The sequence below is a fragment of the Callorhinus ursinus genome, unplaced genomic scaffold (assembly GCF_003265705.2).
Source record: "Callorhinus ursinus isolate GAN/ISIS: 27379988/994484 unplaced genomic scaffold, GSC_fseal_2.0 scaffold4, whole genome shotgun sequence".
NCBI classification, from domain to species: Eukaryota; Metazoa; Chordata; class Mammalia; order Carnivora; family Otariidae; genus Callorhinus; species Callorhinus ursinus.
This window is the reverse complement of record NW_027397066.1, coordinates 159,391,821-159,412,246: the sequence shown is the minus strand read 5'-3', so window position 1 is coordinate 159,412,246 and position 20,426 is coordinate 159,391,821. Positions and strand designations below refer to the sequence as shown.

Genomic DNA, 20,426 nt, shown 5'->3' with positions numbered 1-20,426 from the left:
GCCCCCTGCCCTGGGGAGGGCAGCAGGCGGGGGCGGGGGGGAAGGATCCGGAGAGGCAGGCCAAGCTGCCACTAATGGGGGCGGGGGGCGGGGGGGGGGGGGGGGGCCCGCGGGGGGGGGCGCGGCCAGCCCCCCACTAACCGGGGGGGGGGGGGGGGGGGGGGGGGGCACCCACGTCAGAGCGGGGACTGCCGGGTGGAGGGCATCTGAGGACATCCCCTCCCACACACGCGGCCGTCTGGGCACCTAGCCCTACTTCCCCAGCCCCTCCATCCTTCAGACAGCTGAGGCTGGCCTCCCCCCACCCCGCCCCCCACCCTTGTGGCAACGTCTGGACGGGCGGGGGGGGGGGGGGGAGGGGGAATACCGGGGAGAATTCTCCCAGGACCTGGGGTAAGGGGGAGAGGAAGGGAAGTGTTGGAGATGCTTTTGGAGCCAGGAGGAAGCTCTGGAGCAGATGCTCCCCTCCCCTCGTGCCCACCCACCCACATCCCTGACCTAATTCCTCTTCTCAGTCCGCACCTCCCCAGTGCCCCTCCTCCCTCCCCCCACCTCCCCTCCCCTGCAGTCTAACCACCCCGGTAGAGAAAGCTACCTCATTCTGCCCCAGGCTTAGGACCTTCTGCCTAGCAACCCAGCTCTGGCCCCCAGGATTTCCTGAGTAGCAGGCATCATCCTCCTGCTGGGGTTTCTGCCCCGTACCCAGCTCTTGGGTATCCCGGCCATTCCAATGTTTATCGGGGACAAGGGGTAAGAGCCTGGGGTGCTCTTGTCGACCCCCTCATGGGCAGGGCAGTGCCAGCCCAGACTCCCCCAGTGTTGGAACAAGAGGCTCACTACCTACAGCCTCAGAGTGGCAGCTATGACTACTTCAGGGGCCAAGGGCATCCAGAGGCCAGAGGCAGGAAGGGGCACCCGGATGGACACGGAAGGGCCACAGGCTGACAGTGGCTGAAGAGGCAGGGCGAGGGAGGAGCCACCCAAAGTCCAAAAGCAGGTGGGGCGGTGTGGGGGCAGGAAAGGGGAGTCCAGGAATTCAGGCCCCCACACACCCGGCAACTGGGAGGCAACGGAAGACCTCCTCACCCTCTCCTCACCCCCTCACACAGGCCAGGTGGACTGCGAAGCTGGAGAGTCAGCCCGGGGCACAAAGTGAGTGGGGCTAGTACCTGGGCCAAGCCGAGGCGTTTTCTTCCCAGGGGCCTGGCCGAGGCTGCTTCATCTCCTACACGGTGCCCAGTGCGGAGCCCAGCACATCTGTGCTCCAGGCCGGTTGGAACGGAGGCCCAGCCTAGATCTGCCTGGGCATCTTGGTGGACAATGGAAGGCAGAGGGCCAGGGCAAGCCAGAACCTAGGGGGCCCTAGGGCCAGGAGCCCCATGCAGAGGGAGGCAAGCACCGGCGGCAGATGTCTCCGTGATTCTCAGAGGGACACGGCAGGCCCTGAGGGAAGCCCAGCCCATACCCAGTGTTCCCGTCTCAGGATCACATGTGTGCTTGGCCAGAAATGCTCCAGAACTTGGAATTCTCCTTGCCCCTTCCCCTCTGGCCTCAGGATGTCTTAGAACCCATATAACTGCAGCAGCCATTTGGCAAATGTGTGTTCTAAAGACCCTGGCGTTTTCGAGGCTCTGTGATGGGCCCCAAGGAGCTACAGTGCACGAAGATGAACACGCAAGGCCATTTCTGCCCTTGAGGAGGTTAACTAGTCACTCCAGGCATTTGTTCTTGTACCAGCGAACAGTCTCTGGGGCCTCTAACGTGTCAGGCCCCGCACGGGCCACCATGGGGTGACTACTGGAGGCGGCATGTTCACCAATGAGTTCAAGGTGCTTCTAGTCCCACCCTGGGAAAGTGGAGGGAGCTTCCCAGAGGAGGTGACGCTTAAGCTCACAGGTCAGAGAATAAGTGGGCCTTTACACTGAGCCACACGTGTATGACCATATTTCACTTTGACTAAACCACCATTTGTTTCAGCCTGGGATACAAAAGTGAATAGGAGGCAAGTCTGTTCTTTTATGAAGTCACAATGAACGGGGGAGAAAATCTGATGTGCTCAAGGCAAAAACAGCGTGTAAGAATAGATACGGTGCAGTCCGGATGAGCAATCAACTCCAAGGGGGCGGGGGCGCACTCACCCAGGGCTTCCCGGGACAGGGGGTGTCCGAGCTGGAATCACAGGGCACATCAGGGTAGGACAGAGCGTTGGGTAGAAGCAGATCGGGTCCGGGGAACAGCACGGAGCTATGAGACAGTCTGGGCTGACGAGGTGGCGAATACAAAGCCAGCGAGGTCTAGGGGAGGCCAGCTGGGAGGGGAGGGAAGGGCGATGGGCACACCAGCACAACCACGGTGTGCCCAGGTCCGGTGAGCAGGCCAGAGACCGGAAGCTTGGGAGCTTGGGGAGGGGTTGGCAAGTCAGGGAAGGCTTCTTGGAGAAAGCAGGTCTGTAAGCAAGGCTATGGGGGCTGTTCAGAGGGCGGGAGATTCATACAGCTGGAGCAAAGGCCCGGGGGCCGATGTGGATAAACGAGTGAACGAGAGCGCTCAGGAGTCAGAGAAGGCAGGAGCTGTGGGGCAGCCAGGCCAGTGAGGTGGTGGGGGGCGGGGGGAGGTGAAGATCTTGTGCCTGAGAAAAGTGTCACCATTTCTGCCCAGGGGCCCAAGGGACCCTGCAGCCCATTCTAAAGCCCATTCTAGGAATGAAGGCAGGTGAAGCTCCAGCTCCCTCAACTCCCCATAGCTTCAGGCCTCCCCCAGTGCCCCCTTCCTCTGAGCTCATGTCTCGTTTGCCCATTCATCGCACACTCCTCTGTTGTGCACCCCCAGTTCAGGGGTGGGGGTCCTGCCGTTCCACGTCTGCCACAGCAACTTCTGGGCCAGCTTGCCTCGTGAGACAGGGCCCCCAACCACAGGCGGCACGACAGGGACAAGTGGCTTCGCCTCTCCAAGTCTCCGTTTTTCCATCTGTGAAATGGGTCTAAGCCCTACCTGCAGGCTCGTCAGGAGTCGTCAAGGAGACCATCTCTATAAAAGGCCCAGCGCAAGGCCAGGCGCACGACCGATACTCGATCCGGGTCCGTCTCCTTCCCCTTGCCTCGTCCTGCACAGTGGTCAAGCACACCGACTCTGGAGCCACACTGCCCGGTTCAAAGACGAGTTCTGCCATTTGTTAGCATGAGCTGTGTAACCTCGGGCAGGTCACCTGTCCTCTCAGTGCCCGTCTTCCCATTTGGAAAGGGGTGTTGTAATAGTAGTACCTGCCTCAGGAGGTTGTTGTGAAGATTCAGTGGCTGTATGTTAGGGGCTTAGGGCAGCACCTGCTGGGCTGTCACGTCCTACGTGCTAGCCATTCCGAGACTCTGCATCCTGAGTGTCTCAAAACGTGCCTGGCACCTGGGAGATGCTCAACGGAGATTTTTTGAGTGAATAAATGAAGAGATGCAAGGGAAGGCCTAGATAGGAAGTCACCGAACATCAATAGTGAGGAGCTAAACCACCCCAGCCGATTAAGTGCCTTCCCCAAATAAAACCCAGATAATCCCCACACCAAGAGTTAATCCATACTCCTCAGGTCACTCAGGGTTACCACCGTATGTCCCCTCTCCCCACCCACCTCTTTGCTTAATCAAAAGTGGGAAGGAAGCACAGGCACGGGGTGGCTGAGGGGAGCAGCCCTGGGACACTGTGGTGAGACCAGCACCCAGGGGCCGGAGGGGGCAAAGCCAGCACAGGCTGCCCCAGGGAGTAGAGCAGGAAGAGCCTGGGTCTCAGAACAGGGGAGACTCCGTGGATGGGGCAGACAGGACCACTGACCACAAACAACAGGAAGGAGCAGCAGAGAGGGCCACGGGAGGCCAGGCCAGAATTCTGCATCGTCTCTCCAGCCAGCCAGCCTGCCAGCCAGCGGTCAGGCCCCTCTCGGGCAGGGCTCTGGCCAGCCTCCCAACCCCGCCCTCCTTGACCTGGAAGCTAGGGGCAGCCCAGACCCTGGCAGCTGCTGCCCTCTCGCGGCCACTCTGAAGAGGTACAATGCTCCCACAGCCAACCTGGGTGTTTACAGGAACTCGACCCCTAGAACTGGTCTAGGGACCCCCCTAGAGACCCCCACGGGCCCATGGGGGAAGCTGGCCTCCCCAGGCCTAATCTGTTTATAGCTCCAGCTAATCCCCATGAGATTACTATGCTGCCCGAGTTCCCTCCACACCTGTGCTCCCACTGGCTTCTACTTCCCATCAAGGTCCAACCCCATCTCCCCCTGTCTATAGCCTTAGACTCTGACCCCTCTCAGGGGTGTCCCTCCCCCCTCCCCCCAGTCTCCCATCTGTGTTCTCAGAGGTCTCCAAGAGCTTCCTGTGACAGTACTCGCCACACCACAACTGTATGTCAATGGCTACCTCCCCCAGAAGACTGGGTCCTTCTGGCAGTCTGTCTGTCCTTTTAGCCTCCATCCTAGGCCCGGACTGGCCTGCGGCAGGCTGTTTATAATGATGTGTGCTATGAGCACCAGGAATACAAACCAGAACAAACAGAACACTTTTATGTGTTTATTTACCAAAACGTGCATAAACCTGACCTCATTCACCAACACAAAACATACAGCCAGGACACACACCCACACCCACCCACACCCACCCACACACACACACACAAGGCCTTGGAGGAGGCTGTCAAGTACTCTGAAGGACAGGAAGGAATGAACACAGCTGGGTGGACTTTTGGTTTCACCTGCAGAGGTTTGGGAAGGACTCTGGTCCCACACACCCGGGGGGGGGGGGTAGAAGGATGAGAAAGACAATAAATAGAACCCTGGGCCCAGCCTGCTTTGGTACATTGCAGGTATAGCCCTGTGCATGGCCCCGGCAGCACCTGGCCCTTGACGACACCAGGAGCCAGGAGGACAGAGCCTGAGCAGCTGGCGTAGGCAGGTCAGACGTGCAGCCAGAGGTCCCCTCCAAACAGCCCCCAGCGCCCCATAAGGCAAGAGGTAAGATTAGACCAGGCTCTGCAGACCCTAGCTGTTCATGTCTGAAGAAATGGTCTTTTTCCTTGTCCGAACCTTCAGGGAGCGCGAGGTGGTGCCCTGGGGGGAGAGCGCAGGTACAACCTGAGGAGGTCTAGGCCCGAGTGCCTGGACAGCCCACCTCCTTCGTGCCTTCCTTGCCACTGACCTCCCGCACCGGCGGCTTCCTCTTGATCACACGCAGGCTCTGGCTGCGGCCGAGAGGCTTCTCTCGGGGCCGGCTGGGTGGCTGGGGAACTGCCTCTGTGTCTGACCAACACTCATCGTCGGTGTCGCTGTCCTGCAGGCCCCCTGCCCGGTACCCTGTATAGAGGAGGGGGAGGCCGGGGAGGCAAAGCTGGGCATTTCCATAGTCTGAAAGCCTCGAGCCAAGCCAGGTCTTCTTCTAACCGCTGGGGAAGCCACAGCTTGCATGGAAGCAACATTCCCCTCGGAACAAACAAGCTCCGGATCTCTCTCCCACTCACCGATGGGTGGCCTGCGGCGAGGTACTTGGTCCTCCAGGTAGAGGGGATCCCGGTAGGCGGGGGCAGGGGCATCAGGGATGGAGCGCAGGTCCTGCATGGAGAAGCTTCGCAGCCTTCCGGCCAGTGCACCCTGACTCTGCAAGGGCCGGGGAGCCACTGCGTCATCTGGAGGGATGGGGCAGGGGATCCTAGCAGGAAGGGGGCTGAGCCAGAGCAGCTGCTCAGGGAAATGAAGGGGCCCAGGCCTCAGGACTGAAAGCAGCTCAGTAACCTAGCCCCATGCCTTTGTGGCACGAACAGGAAGTGAAGGCCCAGAGAGCAGGACCAACTCCTCATGATCACTGTCCCAGCCAAGGAAGTCTGAACTTCCAGCTCCATCCTCCTGCCAACACCCCACCTGTCACCCCTCACCCTGTTCCCCGGCATGCTCAGGTGCTCTCTCTTGGCTCCCTGACAGAGAGCTGGATGCCCCCAAAAGGCACTGGGAGTGGGAGGGCTGCTGGAGGGCTGGGACCCAGGGCACCTTGGTGGCAGCCTGCACAGCGGCTGAAGCAGCAATGTTGAGGCCCCGTTTCCCAAAGCTGAGCACCGTCTCATAGCTGCGCTCCTTGGCCTGCATGAGGCAGGTGTCAATCTCCTGCGGAGGGCGGGAAAGTGGAGGGGAGTTCAGCTGGACAGTTGAGTCACTCCTGTGCTGTGGACCATGCCTCCCTGCCCACCCCCACCTACAGGGCACTGGCAACCACGCCGCGCAGGGCTCCCCACCCACCCATTCCCACACCTCCGTGAGTGACCACACGCAGCCTCCTCCCACCATCCCCTGAACAACTTCCAGCTGGTGTTTCACACTCTCAAATGGTCATTCACATGTGCTCCCATCCGATCATCACGAGAGAGGAAGAAGGCTAGTTTCTGTCAAGGTCCCACAGCAAAACGGCAGCAGGACTCAGATAATCACCCAGAATCCTGAGCCCGAGTCCAGGGCCCTTTCCTTCACACCCACCCCTATGTTTCCCTCCCTGACTCCCCGCAGTACCTTCTCATGACGGGACAAGGATGGGTGGACAAACTTGCGGTAAAGCAGGCTGGCCCCTTTGGTGTAAGGTGATAGCAACCACAGCACAAAGGCCATTTTGATCTCGTAGTAGAAAGGGAACCTGTCAGAGCACAGGGCGGCAAGGTCAGCCAGGCTGAGAGTGGGCCGTCACCTGCCCACCGCCCGCAGACCCCCTGCATGCATACCAGGAAATAAAGATGTCTGTGAAGGTCTCCACGGCCATGAACAGTGCAAAGACTATCCAGTACATCATCCACCGGACCTGGGGGGCAGGGGGGTCAGAGGCCAACAGCTGAGCCTGCAGAGCCAACTCCCCTGTCCCAGGCTGACCCGGAGATTCCAGAGAGCCTGTCCTGCTGCATTCTCCCGGCACCTGGCTGGCCCTAGAGAGTTGCCTGAGAAACTGCCACTCATCTCTGTACCCACCCCCAAGAAGCTTCACCCACATGATTCTGCACAGGCACCCCAATAGCCTGCCTTCCAACCACACCCACTCTGCTTAGGATATGCCACCTGCTTATGCCCCGGAGGAAGGGGAGGGCAGTTCAGACCCTCCCCACCTTGCCAAGTCCTACCATACTCCCAAGGTTGTCGTCCCACCCAATCTAAACCAAGCCCTCCTGCCCACAGTCACACTCACATATTCACGAATGTTCTTGGTCTTCACAGCCTTGTAGGAAGCATAAGCTGGGTAGAGCATCCCAAACACCAACCTAGAAGAGCCCATAAAACAGAGGGGGAGTATGAGGGGCATCATGTCCTCCTGCCCCCCCACCAGGTGGCCATCTCCCTCCCAAGGGTGAAGTGGCAAGGGCCTATCCTGTTCTTCCCGCTTGGCTTGCACAACCTGTGCCTGAGTCAGTGCCCTGGAGGCCACCTCCCCACCCTGCTGTTTACAAACACCCCAAGCCTGCCCAGGCCTGCACCAGTGGCCTATGGGAGCATGACTGAGGAGGAGCACACACAGCCACACACAGGCGGATGGGAGGCAGGCTTCGGAGCTGGTGAGAGCACCAGGCGGTCCCCTCCCATGGACATGCAATCAGGCTAGGGCCACCAGACCTGGCACTACCAGGGTGCAGACAGGAATATTGGAGCCAGCTGCTGGAATAACAGAAGGTGAGAGGACAGAGTGGGTCGGCTGAGGCCAGAGTGGTGAGTCATGTGACTGCTCAGATGGGAAGTAGGCTCCTGGAATCTCCGCCCACAACGTGCCACACCACCTTGTGTTTGCTAAGGGGCTGCAGGCTGGCGTGAGGGCCTCTGTCCCACACGCCTGTCTGCAGTGTGTGTGACTGCGGGAGGGGTCGCCATGGAGCCAAGGAGACTTTGGGGGTGGAGAACAAGCAAGGGTGCCCGATGGCACGTGCAGGCCCGCAGGTCCGTTAACCCTTGTGGTGAGTGTTGAGGGAGCTGTGACCCGAAGCACAGAAAGCCCCCTTTCCCACCAGACGTTCCTATCTTCCACCTCAGGTGCGGTCTGGTTCCTGGGGGTAGAGGGTGTATGAAAGCAGCCATACTCACACCACCAGGCGACAGATCATCCAGGACACCATCCTGCAGCCTCGGGACGAAGGGGGAACCCCCACAAAAAGATGACCAGGGGACGCTCACGCGGGGCTGGGACGGGGTAATCAGTGGAAGTGCGGGAACTAGAGGGGCGCTCGGGCTGCCCCTTGGCAGAGGCGGAGCCCGCCGCCCCCTAACTCCGCAGTGCGCAGAGCCTGAAGAGCGGGGAGACCCGTGGGCTGAGGCGAGGAGGCCGGGGCTCGGAGGAACCGACTTGGGAGCCGGTAAGGGCGGGCGCCGCGTTCTTCCGCCCCGCCGCGCTCCTGGGGCAGTTACGGCTCAGCCCCGCACTTCCTGCTGCGGGGAACCAGGTGTCCGGCTCTCGCCGTGGCGCTGCTGCGGGTCCCGGGCCGCGGGTGGCGGTCACGGCCTTCGCTCGTTAGGGTCCCCGCGGTCTCAGGGTGCCCAGCCACCGGTACCGGCCTCGGGGCGGAGTTTGCAACTCACTTGAAAGTTGCACGGAACTAGGCTCTGCCCAACCCCTGGTCGCCGGCGCTTGGCGCAAGCGCAGTACGGCCGCGGAGGGGGCGGGGCGAGGTCAGAGAAGCCAGGGGCCTGCCCCTTAAAGGGGCGATGCGCCTCCTACCGGTGGATGGGGCCCATTAGGTTGAGTAGCCGCCCTAATTGGAAACATTAGGGGGTGGGAAACGGCAACAAAAAAGGTGGGGAGGAGGAAACGAAGGATACTCGGAGTCCAGAGTTTTCGCGGCTCTAACCTGGCTTCCCCCTTTACCTCGTCTTTCCCTTAGGTAAAATGGGAAAAGGTATGGGATGGGTGCAGGACCCTGCTTCCAGGCTCATGCACAAGTGGAAGAAGGCTTGGCTGAGCGACAACGGATCCAGGTCTTGCAGCACTGGGTCAGGAGATGCGTAAGCGCCTCAAAGACGCTGAGTTGACGTAGAGTGAGACCGGGAGGAAGTAGGAGAGGGAACCTGAGGGACTCAACACTCCCATGAGACTCACCCTGAAGAGTGGGTTTCAGGAGTTGACTTCTCTCTGGGATACCTCTCTAGAGCCCGCATACCTGGTGGGCTGACCGTGATGATCTGAGAGATTCTGGGCAGAACCCCCAGCCACCCCCCCTTTCATCTTCACCGGAAGTTTGAAGTTCCACCTTTTCCTGTGAGTCAAGAGCACAAACATCCCTGAGAGCTGAATCCTATCGACAAGTGCCACTTTGTAGCTAATTTTTGTATGCAAGGTCTTGACCTTTACAAAGATCCTCCCTCCCCCCCCCCTTTTTTAACCATTTAGGAAATATATTCCCTGGGCCGCATTGGTTGCTGGCTGATGGGTGGGGGATGGGTGAATGCTTGGCTTGATCAGTCTTCTGAGCAAGGCCCAGGAAGGGGAGACGGAACAGAGAAGCTCTAGGGGCAGATGTATAGGGGGAAGAAGGTGGGAGGTTCGAAGGAGAAGGCAAGATTTGTGGCTTCTAGAACTTTGCATGTAGGACTGCATTCTTTGTATCTCTTCTGCATAGTGCCTCATTCCTCCCTCTGACAATGGGGACCATGCCTCTGCACCCTGCGCAGCCTCCCTTCTGCTTCACAGGGCTGAGGTGAAGGAGACAGCAGACTTACCCAGAGCCATGGGGATGGGAAACTTGGACAGTTAACTACTTTTTATTAGAGCCATAGTTAACACCCATCACCTACTGAAGGGATGGAATAGGTAATGATGGGGGCCAGGGAAAGGAGGCTTCCTGGGAATAAATAAACACGAGGTAATTATGTAGTCTTAATTACTATCATCCATTTTATTGGTGTTGTTGGGTGTGAGAGCTAGCAGTGAAACTGACCCACAGGAGAAACTCCCCTGAGGCCTCCTTCTTCCCATCTAACCACCCCCTCACACTGGGCCTCACTCCTACCCCATGTTTGCATAACGCGAGACTCCAAGGGCTAGAGTCCCACCACCCATCTCTAGGCACAACATTGTGATAGAGGTGAAAGTCGAGCTTAACTGAGGAGACACATCCTTGTCTCCTGAGAGCAGAAGGATGTGATTGACTCATGGGGGCCGGCTCAGGAGGAGCAGGGGGCTGCGGAAGAGGGAAGGAACACCCATTCCTCAGGCGGTAAGAGTGCCTGGGTTCACTATGTGCATGTGCACCTTGGGCCCGTTGGTACCTGATGCAGAACCACCTTCTCCCTGGCTGCCTTCCAGAGTCACCTGACCTGACATCAGCATCTACCCCCACTTGCTGGCGAAGAGCTCTCCTGTGCCCAGTTTAAGACCATCCCCATGGGGAAGGTCTCTCACATGGAGACTCCTGGTCCTGATGACTGCACTTAGGGACTCTAAGGGACATCAGAGGTCTGCTTCCGAGAGCAGGACTCAGCGTGGAGGGGCATGTGGCTGGGAGCTGAGGGGTGCAGAGTGAGAGGACTCTGTCCCTCATGGCCTTTGGTCATGAGATGTTGACACAGTCACCCAGCTACACTGGGTTGCTAAGCAACTCTCTGGACACACAGATGACCCCCAGAGCAGGTGACCAGGCAGGCGTACAGCAGGCTTCATTCCCCATGTGCAGAAAGCTGGGCATTCAAGGGGAGAAGTGTCTCCCAGCGCTGGGAGTCCCAGGGAGAGTGACAGAATGTTTATCTTTCCACCAGGCAACAGTGTACCAATGTGTCTGGGACACTCAACCCACTTTCCCCAGCAACTTCTCCCTGGCACAGCCTGAGGGCCCATTCCCCATTTGAAAAAGCAGGACAGTGTGGCTGGGGGGCCTGAGGGGCATCTGCTAAGCCAAGAGTACACGGATGTGGTTGGAAGAGGTGCACCTCCAGACACAGCGCCCATGAGACTCCGCATTGTGTGGGGGTGTGCTCAGGGGCAGGCTTGTGGGGGCAGCTGCCGCTACAGGAGAGACAGAGGGCCCAGGGGCTCTGAGCCTGACTGGGGAGAAGCCCTAGTCCACAGACAGCAGTTCTCCCCAAAGACCAACCTCCTCCTTTCCCACCAATCACCCTTCTCTGAGCCACCTCAGCACCTCACAGAGTCCTAAAGCCCAATACGGGTCACAACGCTGCGTCGGACGCACTGTTCCCACGGCTTTCCATATGTGAATGTATCATATAGTTCATGCATTTAAATCTCACACTAACTCTGTCAGCTAGGTATCTTGATTATCCACATTTTACAGATGAGAAAAATGGAGATACAAATGGGCTAAGTATCATGGTTGGGGACGCCCCTGCTGCAAAGTGGCAGGATCAAGAATTGACAGAGTAGGTTTTAGTGTCGACTTTACAGAAGGAGAAACCGAGAGCCAGGGAAGTCAGTGGACTTGCTCGAAATCTCACACCTAGGGCAAGGGCTAGCTGCAATGGAACAGAGGGGAGAGGAGTGGAGGGACTGCTGAGTTTGCCTTTGGCCATGTTGGTGGGAGTTGACCGGACGGAGGGACAGACCCCAGGCTCAGTGGGCCCTAAGACTGTGATCTCCGGGAAGGAACAATTGGGCTATGAGTCAGCCCCAGGTGGTAGAGACTAGTCACACTTGCTCTGCACCCGAGAGTCATCATCGTGAACTCCTGACCCCAGCACCAGCTGACCGTGGGGTACCCACTTGCTCTTCCGAAAGAGAGCAAGGAAGAAGGGGGTCTGAAGGCTAATGCTGGCTGCCTGGGAACGGCAGGGACAGAGAGCACAGCCTTGGCTCTGTTCTGAATGAAACGGCGGCCTGTGACTGCAGGACACCTGAGAGCAAGCAATGGGGTGGGAAATTTTTATTTGCAGCAGTGAGTCATAACATTGCCCCCAAGTGCCCCTGGGCATCCTGCCACCAGTAGGCCCTCCAGAGTCTGGGCACAAGGAAGTTTGCCCACCTCACCCCACGCCTTCGCTGGCCTTGCAGGGCTGAGCTGTGTATTGCCAGCACACAGCAGAGGGCAGCAGGAGCTTGGCTCCCATGTGCTGCTTCTACCGGACCCTCACCCCCTCCACCACTCAGCTTGCACTAGGAGGCAATGCTCCTGGGCCCTGCCTCTGTGGATTGGAGAGGTCTTGGGATCCCCAAGATGCTCTCTAGCCCTCCTCCACTCTTGGCACCTGCCCAGTAGGCTCAGGTGCTTGCCGGGGCCCTGGCTCGGCCAGCTCTTGGACCCACCTCACAGAGCCTACACAGCTCAAGGTCCACATCCCAAACGTGGGGCTGAACCACGGGGTGGTCTGAAGCTGGGGTGGCCACAGCAAAGAAAAGCTGAAAGGCTTTTATCGGGGTGGTCTCCCGTCCACAGGTGAGCTGGATTCAAAGTCAGAGCAGGAAACTCCAGTGAGAACAGAGAAGGCCCTAAGAAGAACTCGGGGTCTGCTTTATTGCTTTGGGCAGAGGGGCTTTGCCCCCAGGAGATCAAGCTTGTGCCCAGAGGCTGGCACTACCATTGCCATCCTTATGAGCTACAGGGTGGGCACACCAGAGATGAACCGAGGAGGACAGGTACCATGTGCCTTCTCTAAGAAGAGAGTCAAGGTGATGAAGGAGAGCCTCTTTAGGCCGCACTGAATCTGCATGTGTGCACACAGAAATGGGAGAGTCAACAGGTGTGTGTGTGTAACTGAGGGTGTCCATCAGCGTCCATGTGTGCATGCAGAAGGAGCATAGCGCGGGCGAGCGAGCCCAGCAGCGTGAAGGATGTGGCCGCGGGCTGCAGTGCCGAACATGAGCAGGAAAACAGACACCCGAAGCACCAACAGGAGAGACCAAAGAGTAGGAAAGCTAAGCTGAAAAACGGGAGGGGGTGGTTCTGCCCCCCCCCATACTCCTCCCCTGGGGCCAGAGTCTGCTGGGGAAAGCAGCAGATCAAGGATGGGGGGGTGTCTTTGGGTAGAATGTGGGGCCAACAGATGTCCACGTATGAGAGGGCACAGGGCAGCTGGGTTGCCTGGCACATCTACAAGTCTCCATGCTGATGACAACTATGGTATAAGTGTCTCCCCTGGGCCTGCCCATGGTGTGTGCCCATGCTCATGGAGGGGGCGGGCGCGGGGGGTGTCCGTGAGGTCATGTGTGCAGGTTGGTTACATGTGTCTTCACACGGGCACACATCCTGCTCACAGAGACTTCTTTGCATCCTCCAGGGGCCGCCCGGACACCCAGAGGCTCGGCACCCCTCTAGGCACTGAGATCCACCACGATGTGTCGGTACACGAGGGTCTGTCCCTTGAAGCTGGGGGCCAGGAGCAGGTGGGCGTCCCCAGCAGGCATGTAGCAGAAGGCCCGAGGGGCCTGCACAGCCAGCTCCTGGAACCGCACAAACTTTTGGCGCCCCTCGTCCCACTGGTAGATCTGCGTGAAGGAGAAGTCACTCCCCAGCGCCAGGTAGCGGCGGCCGCCCACGAGGAAGGGCTGCATGGCCAGGGAGCCCCTGGAGGGCAGGGCCTGCACTTCAGAGAAGCGGCTGCCCTCCCAGCGCAGGATCTTAGAGTCGCCGATGTAGCGGCTGAGACACAGGTAGCTGTCGCGACCGGCACGGAAGTGTTTCACGGCCTGGGCATCAGGAACCTGGGTCACCTCGCCCTGGGCCACAAACTGCTTCTGGGTGCGACTCCACTGATAGATGACAGGCGCCTGGGAGCTGCTAGACACAATCAACCGTGGCTTGCCCTCGCCATCCACAAACTCCAGGTCAGTGTCACGGTGCCAGGTGTGCAGGGCCTGGTGGGAGTAGAAGCCGTTCTGGTACCAGCGGTAGAGGCTGGTGGCACCCGCCTTGGAGCTGTCGGCCACAGCAAAGTACCAGTCACCGTCGATGCGGAAAGCCTCGAGGTCGTTGGGCTTGCGCACGCGCTGTGGGTCAATGTCCTGCAGCTTGGTGAAGCGTGTGGTGTTGGGGTCCCAGTGGTAAATATAAGAGCCCCCAAACAGCTGGGCCACAACCATGTACAGCTGGCTGTCCACCACCATGGGCTTGCAGTGCACGGCAGAGGGGGCTGCCAGGATGGAGAGACGCAGCATCAGGCAGGGTCAGGCAGCCGCGGGCCCCACCGCATGCCATGCCCCTGGAAAAGGGGGTCACTCCCCTCCAACCCTGGCACAGGACTAAGGCTCTCTGCTACAGTATCCCTCCCACTGAACTTCATCCGCTTTTCCCAGCTAATAATCTGTCTCAGCATCACTATCCCTCCACCCTTGACCCCAGGGTTTTAATATCAGCTGACACTGAGCACAAAATAGGTGTCCCTAGATATTGACCAGTTGTTTATCCATAATGTCGATTATTGAATTTTTGTTGTGTGAAGTCCCTGTGCTGAGTGTAAACAGATTGCCTCAATTAATCACCCTGAAATGGATCCTGTTATTTTGCCCATTTCACATGGAAACAAGTAGGCTCAGAGTTTAAGGGACTTGCCCAAAGCTACCTGGCTGGCCAGATAGATGCCAGGCAGCAGAAGGAGGAAGAGTCTGAGCCCATCCACAGCCAGGTGATAGAGCCAAGGTACATACAATGACAGTTTGATGTTTGAATAGTTGGGTATGAAAACACATTATCCTAAGAATTCCCACTTTTGAAGGGGCTTTTATGTACGAGATGTCTGCAGGAATGTACTTTTGCTCAACAACCAGATCGATCTTGCCCCTTCTCAGGCACCTGAAGCACACGGGGCCACACTCTTCACCCGTCCTGATGTCCCTAATTATTACCTCTCCTCTCCTCCTTCCCAGCACTGCTTTGGCCACCTTCCTCCTCCCCACCTCTCCCCCCAGGAAAGCCCATGCTGAACCCCAGGGCTCTGGCAGTCACCCCAAGTCCCTTCCACAGCCTTGGTCCACCTGCCCAGATACTCATAATCCCCCAGCTCCCAAGCTGCAGCTCAGACTCTCCATGCCCACACCCCCAAGAGCACCTCAAACTCCATCTGGCCATGACTGGGCACATATCTGCCCTCAAACCTGCTCCTCTTCCTCCTCTGTGTTCTCAATTTCTGTTTGTGGCTCCACCCAGTCACCCTGTCCAGAAACCTGGAGCCATCCCCAACACCTCCCTGTCCCTCACTCACCCACAGCTGATCAGTCCCGAGTCCTGTCAACCCTCCCTTCTGCTTTCTAATACAGTTTGTGTAGGATTGCTATTATTTCTTCTGTAAATGTTTTCTAGAATTTACCAGGGAGACCATCTGGCCCTGGAGTCTTCTTTTGTGGGAAGGGTTTCTTTTTTATAAAGACTTCAAATTATTTCAGAGATACAGGATAATTTAAATTTTCTGTTTCCTCTTGTGTCAGTTCACTCCTCCATTCTAAATCTCTCTCTCCATCCCCACCTCTGTTGCCCCAGTCCATGCTCTAGCACATCCCCCCCTTACGGTGTGCCCACACTTTGTCCCATGCCAAGCCACTCACCACACTGCATACAGAGAAAGTGTGCTAAAATACTGGTTGGTTTGTTTAACACACTCTGCTCAAAATCTGCCTGTGACCTGGTCCTCATGTCTCTTGGGTCTCATCTGCCTCTTTCGACCTTGACCCTTATGCTGTAGTCATATGAGCTGCTTATGGTTTACGCATGCACGCACTCATGCACTAAGCTGTTGCATACCTTCTTGAATTTGCTCATACTGTTCTCGCTGTCAGAATACCCTTCCCACAATTTTTTCTCTGAGCTAAGTCTCCCTCAGCCTTCTAGACTCAGCTCAAATTCAGTGGATCCCAAATTGAGCTCACTAGCCACTCTTACTTCCTTCTTGGTTCACTGGCACCACCCAATACTTAAGCCAGGCACTTAGGCATCACCTCTGACTCTCCCTCACCCTTCAAGACTCAGCTCAGGCATCCCCTCCACCAGGAAGACTTCCTTGATTGCCCAGGGTAGATCTCTCCTTTGTGGTCCCAGAGCATCGTATTCATATCTCCCTCCTCATACCCACCTATTATATGGATGTTATGTGTGTATGTATTGGCCTCTCCCCAAAGACTGGAAAGTTATTATGGGCAGAGACCGTGTCTCATCTCTGCCTCTACCCCTAGGAACTCAATGGGGAGGAACAATGGAGCCCAGCGCATTGTGGGGGCCACCACAGCCAGGCCGGGGATAGGTACCTGGGATTCTATCATAATCTCGAAGCTGCCGTTCCACATAGTCCCACTTGAGGACAGTGCAAGCACTGGCACCTGGCTGGGCCAGAGCCAAATAGAGGTCGCTGGAGTAGAGGAAGGGCTCGGCTGACACGGCTGGGAAGGACAGGGTCTGGTACAGCACGAAATCTGCAGGGACAAGAGGTGAGGGGTGGGAAGAAGAAGGGTAAAAGCTTGTTGGGGGGTAAGGGCTGCTGGACTGGCAAGGCGGAGGCTGGGGGTGCTTCCAGGAGCTGCCCTGGGGAGGCCTGCGGTGGGGGGGGGCACCTCTTACCCGTGGTGATGCAGTCAAACTCCCGCAGCGGCAAGTCCTGCACCTTGTGCTCTTGGAAGCGGGGCGGGCTGGCACAGTAGATGGGGGCCACTGTGGTGTTGGTGTGCGCCAGCCACTCCACCAGCCACTTCACCTTGCAGTCACAGTTGAGCGAGTTGCCCCGCAGGTCCCTGGCTCGTGAGGGGGATGGAGGGAACCCAGAGATGAATAGGCTCCCAGCGGCTCTACACCCCACCCCCCCACCCCGGGCTCTCTAGGCTTTTGGAAGTGGGTATAATCAAGGCTGCTCCTCGCTGCTCACATGGCATCTTTGCACAGATTAGAGAAAAGTTCCCCTTGGGCTACATGCCACCCCATGGACATGTGCTTGGCCAGCAGAGTAGGGGCCGAGTTTTAGTCCCTACTGGCCTCCCGGGTCAGGTGCCTTTTGCAGGGTATAACCTGCACAACTATGTTGCATCTCAGTTCCTTCAAACCTTCCACAATCCTGGGTTGTTGTTTTTTTTTATTTTCTTGTGTAAATACTGATTAATGATTGTGGCTCTGCTATAGGACTTTAATGTACATTCAAATCAAACATACATTTAAAATGTACATGTTTAAGAAACATACATTGTGTATCTCCTTCTAGGAGGCATCCCCAAACCCAAGCCCTCCCAGCCTCCCAAGACCTTAGGATCTTCCCAGTTCTGGCTCCCACACCACTCTCTCCCCAGATGCACCCCTCTGTGGCATTGTCGAAAGAGGTAGGGCTCAGCCTTACAAGTCACTCAGGATGTCCAGGGGCCGAAAGATGTCTCTAGGCAGTGTCTGCAGGTTATTGTTGGCCAGTGATCTGCAAGAGAGACCCCTGGGTCACCTGAAGATCTCACAAGAGACCCCTGGGTCACCTGACTGAGGCCAAAGGCCACAGGAGATGTGGGGTTTGGGTCCCATGTGTGTGTATCCGTGATGTACTCACAAGTGTGTCAAAGACTTGAGTCCTCTGAAGGTAAACTTGGATAGTGCCCAGATGTCATTGTTCTCAATGAAGCTGGAGACAATGAGAATTTGTCTTAGATGCCACTCAGTATCCCAGAGCTATTTCCCTCTGCCCCACCTAGATTCCTGCCCATGGTCCTGAGACAGGCTTCCATTCTGATTCTGGTGACATGAAGCCTGTGGTGACCAGGCATCCGGGCAGGATGGTTTAGGCAGAGGGATGGATGAAATGACCCTCTGCTTGGGTCCTACAGTCAGAGGATTCAAGGGCTCTCCCTCCCCGTTCCCCCCCTTCCCCCAGCCTTCCTCATTCAACCTGCCCTCTCAGCCCACCCAGGCCGGGCTCCCTCCTCCCTTCTGGTTCCCATTTCCCCACTCCTTGCCACACACAGGTACTGCAGGTGCGACAGTCCTGTGAAGGCGTTGTCTCCAATCAGTGTAAACTTGTTGGAGTTGAGTAACCTGGAGAGACAGAGGGGGAATTAGAGCTTCCAAGGGTGTGCCCGCTGTGCCAGCCCCCCAGCCTGCAGCCTCACCCTGGGCCTTCCTCACAGTCCCGGGGTCCTGCTGTCCCACCTTGGGACCCCAGAGCAGCCCGGCAGCAAGACCAGCCAGGAGCCTATTCTGGGCCCAGAAGCTTTTTGCTTCAAGGGTACAAACAGTCAGGGGCAGATCTCTCCTGTCACCCCACTGTGTCTCTCTGTCTCTGTCTCCATCTCCACTGTCTGTCTGTCTCCCTCCCCCACCCCAGCTCACTCAGTCCCTCTCAGACTGCTGGTGAGTTTGAGGGTAACCCGTGGTGAACAGGAGTTGGGGTAACTCAAAGGCACTCTCTCCTGCGACTGGGGCTTCAAACAGTAACAGCCCCTGTTAAAATTCCACACCCCCCACTTCCCTCCCTTTCGACCCCGAGCTTTCTTCAAATCTTGGTCCCTGGGGTCAGCTGTCTCTAAGATGACCCTTCTCCCCTGCCATGTCCACCTTTTGGCACCAGCCCAAGCTACTGCGCCCAATTCCTTTGCGTCTCCATTCCTAATTGGGCCCCAAATACCCACTCTTGGCTTTTGCATGCAACCCCCTCCTTCCTTCTCCCCCTGCTGCTCCCTGCACCCTTCCTGACTCTATGCGGCTCCACCTTTTGTGGCTCTCCTAGCCAGCAAAAGTAAGGGACACCTGCATCTTAACGTGCGATGGCTATGCACATTTGCTCTCCTCTCCCCAGTCCAGGGTCTGTCCCCTTCTACTGCCCCACCCCCTACCTGCCCTACCCCAAGCCCCTGTCCTTACAGGAACTGTAGCAGTGGCAGGTGGGAAAATGCTCCATCCTGGATCTCCGAGAAGGCAGCATTCACCAGCGTCCTGCAGGGGACAGTGGAGTCAGTGCTGTGGGGACTATGCAGGGACTGGGGGTGGAAGGGCACACAAGGTGAACAGGGCAATGGTTCTACACACACAGCCTGGACACTCCCCATTTCACCAGCCCAGGCCCCCTACCTGAGGCTACCCTTCTCTTCTCTTTATGAAAAATTCATTGCCTTCCTTCATCACTACCCCACCCCCACTGCCTCCCTGAGCACCAGGGGCCCCTGGCTGAGCTTCCCCTTCGGCCAAAAGAAGGTTCCAGTACCCACACCTTCAAGACCATCCCAACACCCACCGTGTGCTGGGTGCTGTTGAGGGATGGGGCACTGGGATGGGGGTGGGGGATTAGCATCCTGCTCTTAAGGACCACACAGCCCATCTAGTCCCTGCGGCCATTTACTGCAAGCGACAGGCTGGCTGGCCCAGTGCAGAGTGGATGTAAGACCAGTGGAAGGCGGCTGCCCGGTGCCAGGGCTCTGTGTGGGTGCATGTCACTTCTACCCCTCCCCCCACAAGAAGCCTTTCTGCCCTTGGTGTGACATCACAGGCAGGGGCCCACATGCTCTTGTAAACAACCCCTCCACCCATGGCCAGAGCCCTGCACACAGTAGGTCTCACCGATGCTGATGGTGATGATTCATTCTTGGCCATAAACTCCTGTTTTCCGCAGCCATGGCTGCTGAGCCTGCATGACTACAGAACTCCCTGCCCGGCTGATGCCTTGAATCTCCAGTCCTGAGGACCCCTGGAGTCCTCCTGCCCCCCACACTTTGTAGAGGGGGAGCATGCATCCACTTTCAGAGGGCTTTTGCCTTGCTCCCTCTCTCCGCTCCCCCACCTCCCAAACCAGGGCAGGACACTCACAGAGAGATGACCTCGGAGGGCAGGTTCCTGGGCACTGCCTTAGAGTCCACGCAGAAGGCGGTGTCCCTGGTGCAAGAGCAGCTGGGCGGGCAGGGGGGCGTCTTGGGGGGCCTCTTGGCACTGACTTGCAGCATCAGGCAGAAGCCGAGCGCGGACAGCGCCAGCAGCCGGAGCCCGGAGCTCCGCCTGGCCCGCAGCCCCGCCATGCTGCCTGCAAGCTCTCTCGCGGACCACCGGCCGCAGCCCCCGCCCCGCGGGCTCTCCGCCACCCAGCGCGGGCTGGCACGTCCCCGCCGCCGCCGCCGCCGCCGCCGCCGGCTGCTGCCGCAGCTAGGGGCCCGGCCGCCCGCTGCGGAGAGCGGACTCCTCCAGCCCTCGGGGCGCCGGCTCCGTCCCCTCCCCTGCTCGTTCTCGCGAGCCGGCAGGGAGAGCTGCGCGGGCCCGGAGCCGAGCGCGGGCTGACCGGCGGGGGCGAACGCGGATTGCGGCGGGGGCGCACGCGGACTGCGGCGGGGGCGCGCGCAGGGCGGAGGGCGGAGGGTGCAGGGCGGGGGCGGGGGGGAGTCCCCAGCTGGGAGTAGCCCAAGAAAGGAGTGGTTGCGGCCCTGTACGCTATGCGCCCTAGCAGCGGTCTCGGGTCTCCCGGGGGCCGTCCGCTTGCATGTCTGGCGCCCAGGGAGGCTGTCGTGAGTGCAGGTGTGCATGTGCCTCCTCTGCGTCTGCACGGCCACTTGCCCTCAGGCCCCTAT

At 58.3% G+C, this 20,426-nt stretch overlaps 2 protein-coding genes across 4 annotated transcripts; both read right to left on the bottom strand.

Annotated features, from left to right (window-relative positions):
* Positions 1 to 4,534: 4,534 nt before the first annotated feature.
* REEP4 (receptor accessory protein 4) lies at positions 4,535 to 9,162 on the bottom strand. 3 transcript variants are annotated; one of them, XM_025873870.1, is made up of 8 exons: positions 9,081 to 9,162; positions 7,188 to 7,260; positions 6,733 to 6,809; positions 6,527 to 6,647; positions 6,014 to 6,127; positions 5,491 to 5,626; positions 5,172 to 5,326; positions 4,535 to 5,083 (listed from the first exon to the last, which is right to left on the bottom strand). In XM_025873870.1, exons 1-8 carry the CDS (start codon positions 9,137 to 9,139, stop codon positions 5,015 to 5,017), a joined length of 804 nt encoding a protein of 267 aa, XP_025729655.1. In that variant the 5' UTR covers positions 9,140 to 9,162; the 3' UTR covers positions 4,535 to 5,014. The 3 variants fall into 3 exon arrangements, with proteins under 3 accessions (XP_025729655.1, XP_025729658.1, XP_025729657.1); XM_025873873.2 differs by lacking the exon at positions 9,081 to 9,162 and adding an exon at positions 8,072 to 8,616; XM_025873872.2 differs by lacking the exon at positions 9,081 to 9,162 and adding an exon at positions 7,824 to 8,034.
* A 3,237-nt stretch (positions 9,163 to 12,399) lies between these two features.
* Positions 12,400 to 20,147, bottom strand: LGI3 (leucine rich repeat LGI family member 3). Its single transcript, XM_025874027.2, has 8 exons — positions 19,678 to 20,147; positions 18,739 to 18,810; positions 17,842 to 17,913; positions 17,432 to 17,503; positions 17,234 to 17,305; positions 16,471 to 16,640; positions 16,161 to 16,325; positions 12,400 to 14,056 (listed from the first exon to the last, which is right to left on the bottom strand). Exons 1-8 carry the CDS (start codon positions 19,881 to 19,883, stop codon positions 13,239 to 13,241), a joined length of 1,647 nt encoding a protein of 548 aa, XP_025729812.1. The 5' UTR covers positions 19,884 to 20,147; the 3' UTR covers positions 12,400 to 13,238.
* Between the last annotated feature and the right edge of the window lie 279 nt (positions 20,148 to 20,426).

Coding starts and splice junctions, on each gene's coding strand:
- REEP4 (XM_025873870.1), bottom strand. CDS start 9,139: ATGCGGGCTCTAGAGAGGTATCCCAGAGAGAAGTCAACTCCTGAAACC. Junction 6,648..6,732: donor ACAGACATCTTTATTTCCTG/GTATGCATGCAG, acceptor GTGCTCTGACAG/GTTCCCTTTCTACTACGAGA. Junction 5,327..5,490: donor TCGCCGCAGGCCACCCATCG/GTGAGTGGGAGA, acceptor TCCTCTATACAG/GGTACCGGGCAGGGGGCCTG.
- LGI3 (XM_025874027.2), bottom strand. CDS start 19,883: ATGGCGGGGCTGCGGGCCAGGCGGAGCTCCGGGCTCCGGCTGCTGGCG. Junction 17,914..18,738: donor CTGCCACTGCTACAGTTCCT/GTAAGGACAGGG, acceptor CTGTCTCTCCAG/GTTACTCAACTCCAACAAGT. Junction 16,326..16,470: donor GTTTGACTGCATCACCACGG/GTAAGAGGTGCC, acceptor TTGTCCCTGCAG/ATTTCGTGCTGTACCAGACC.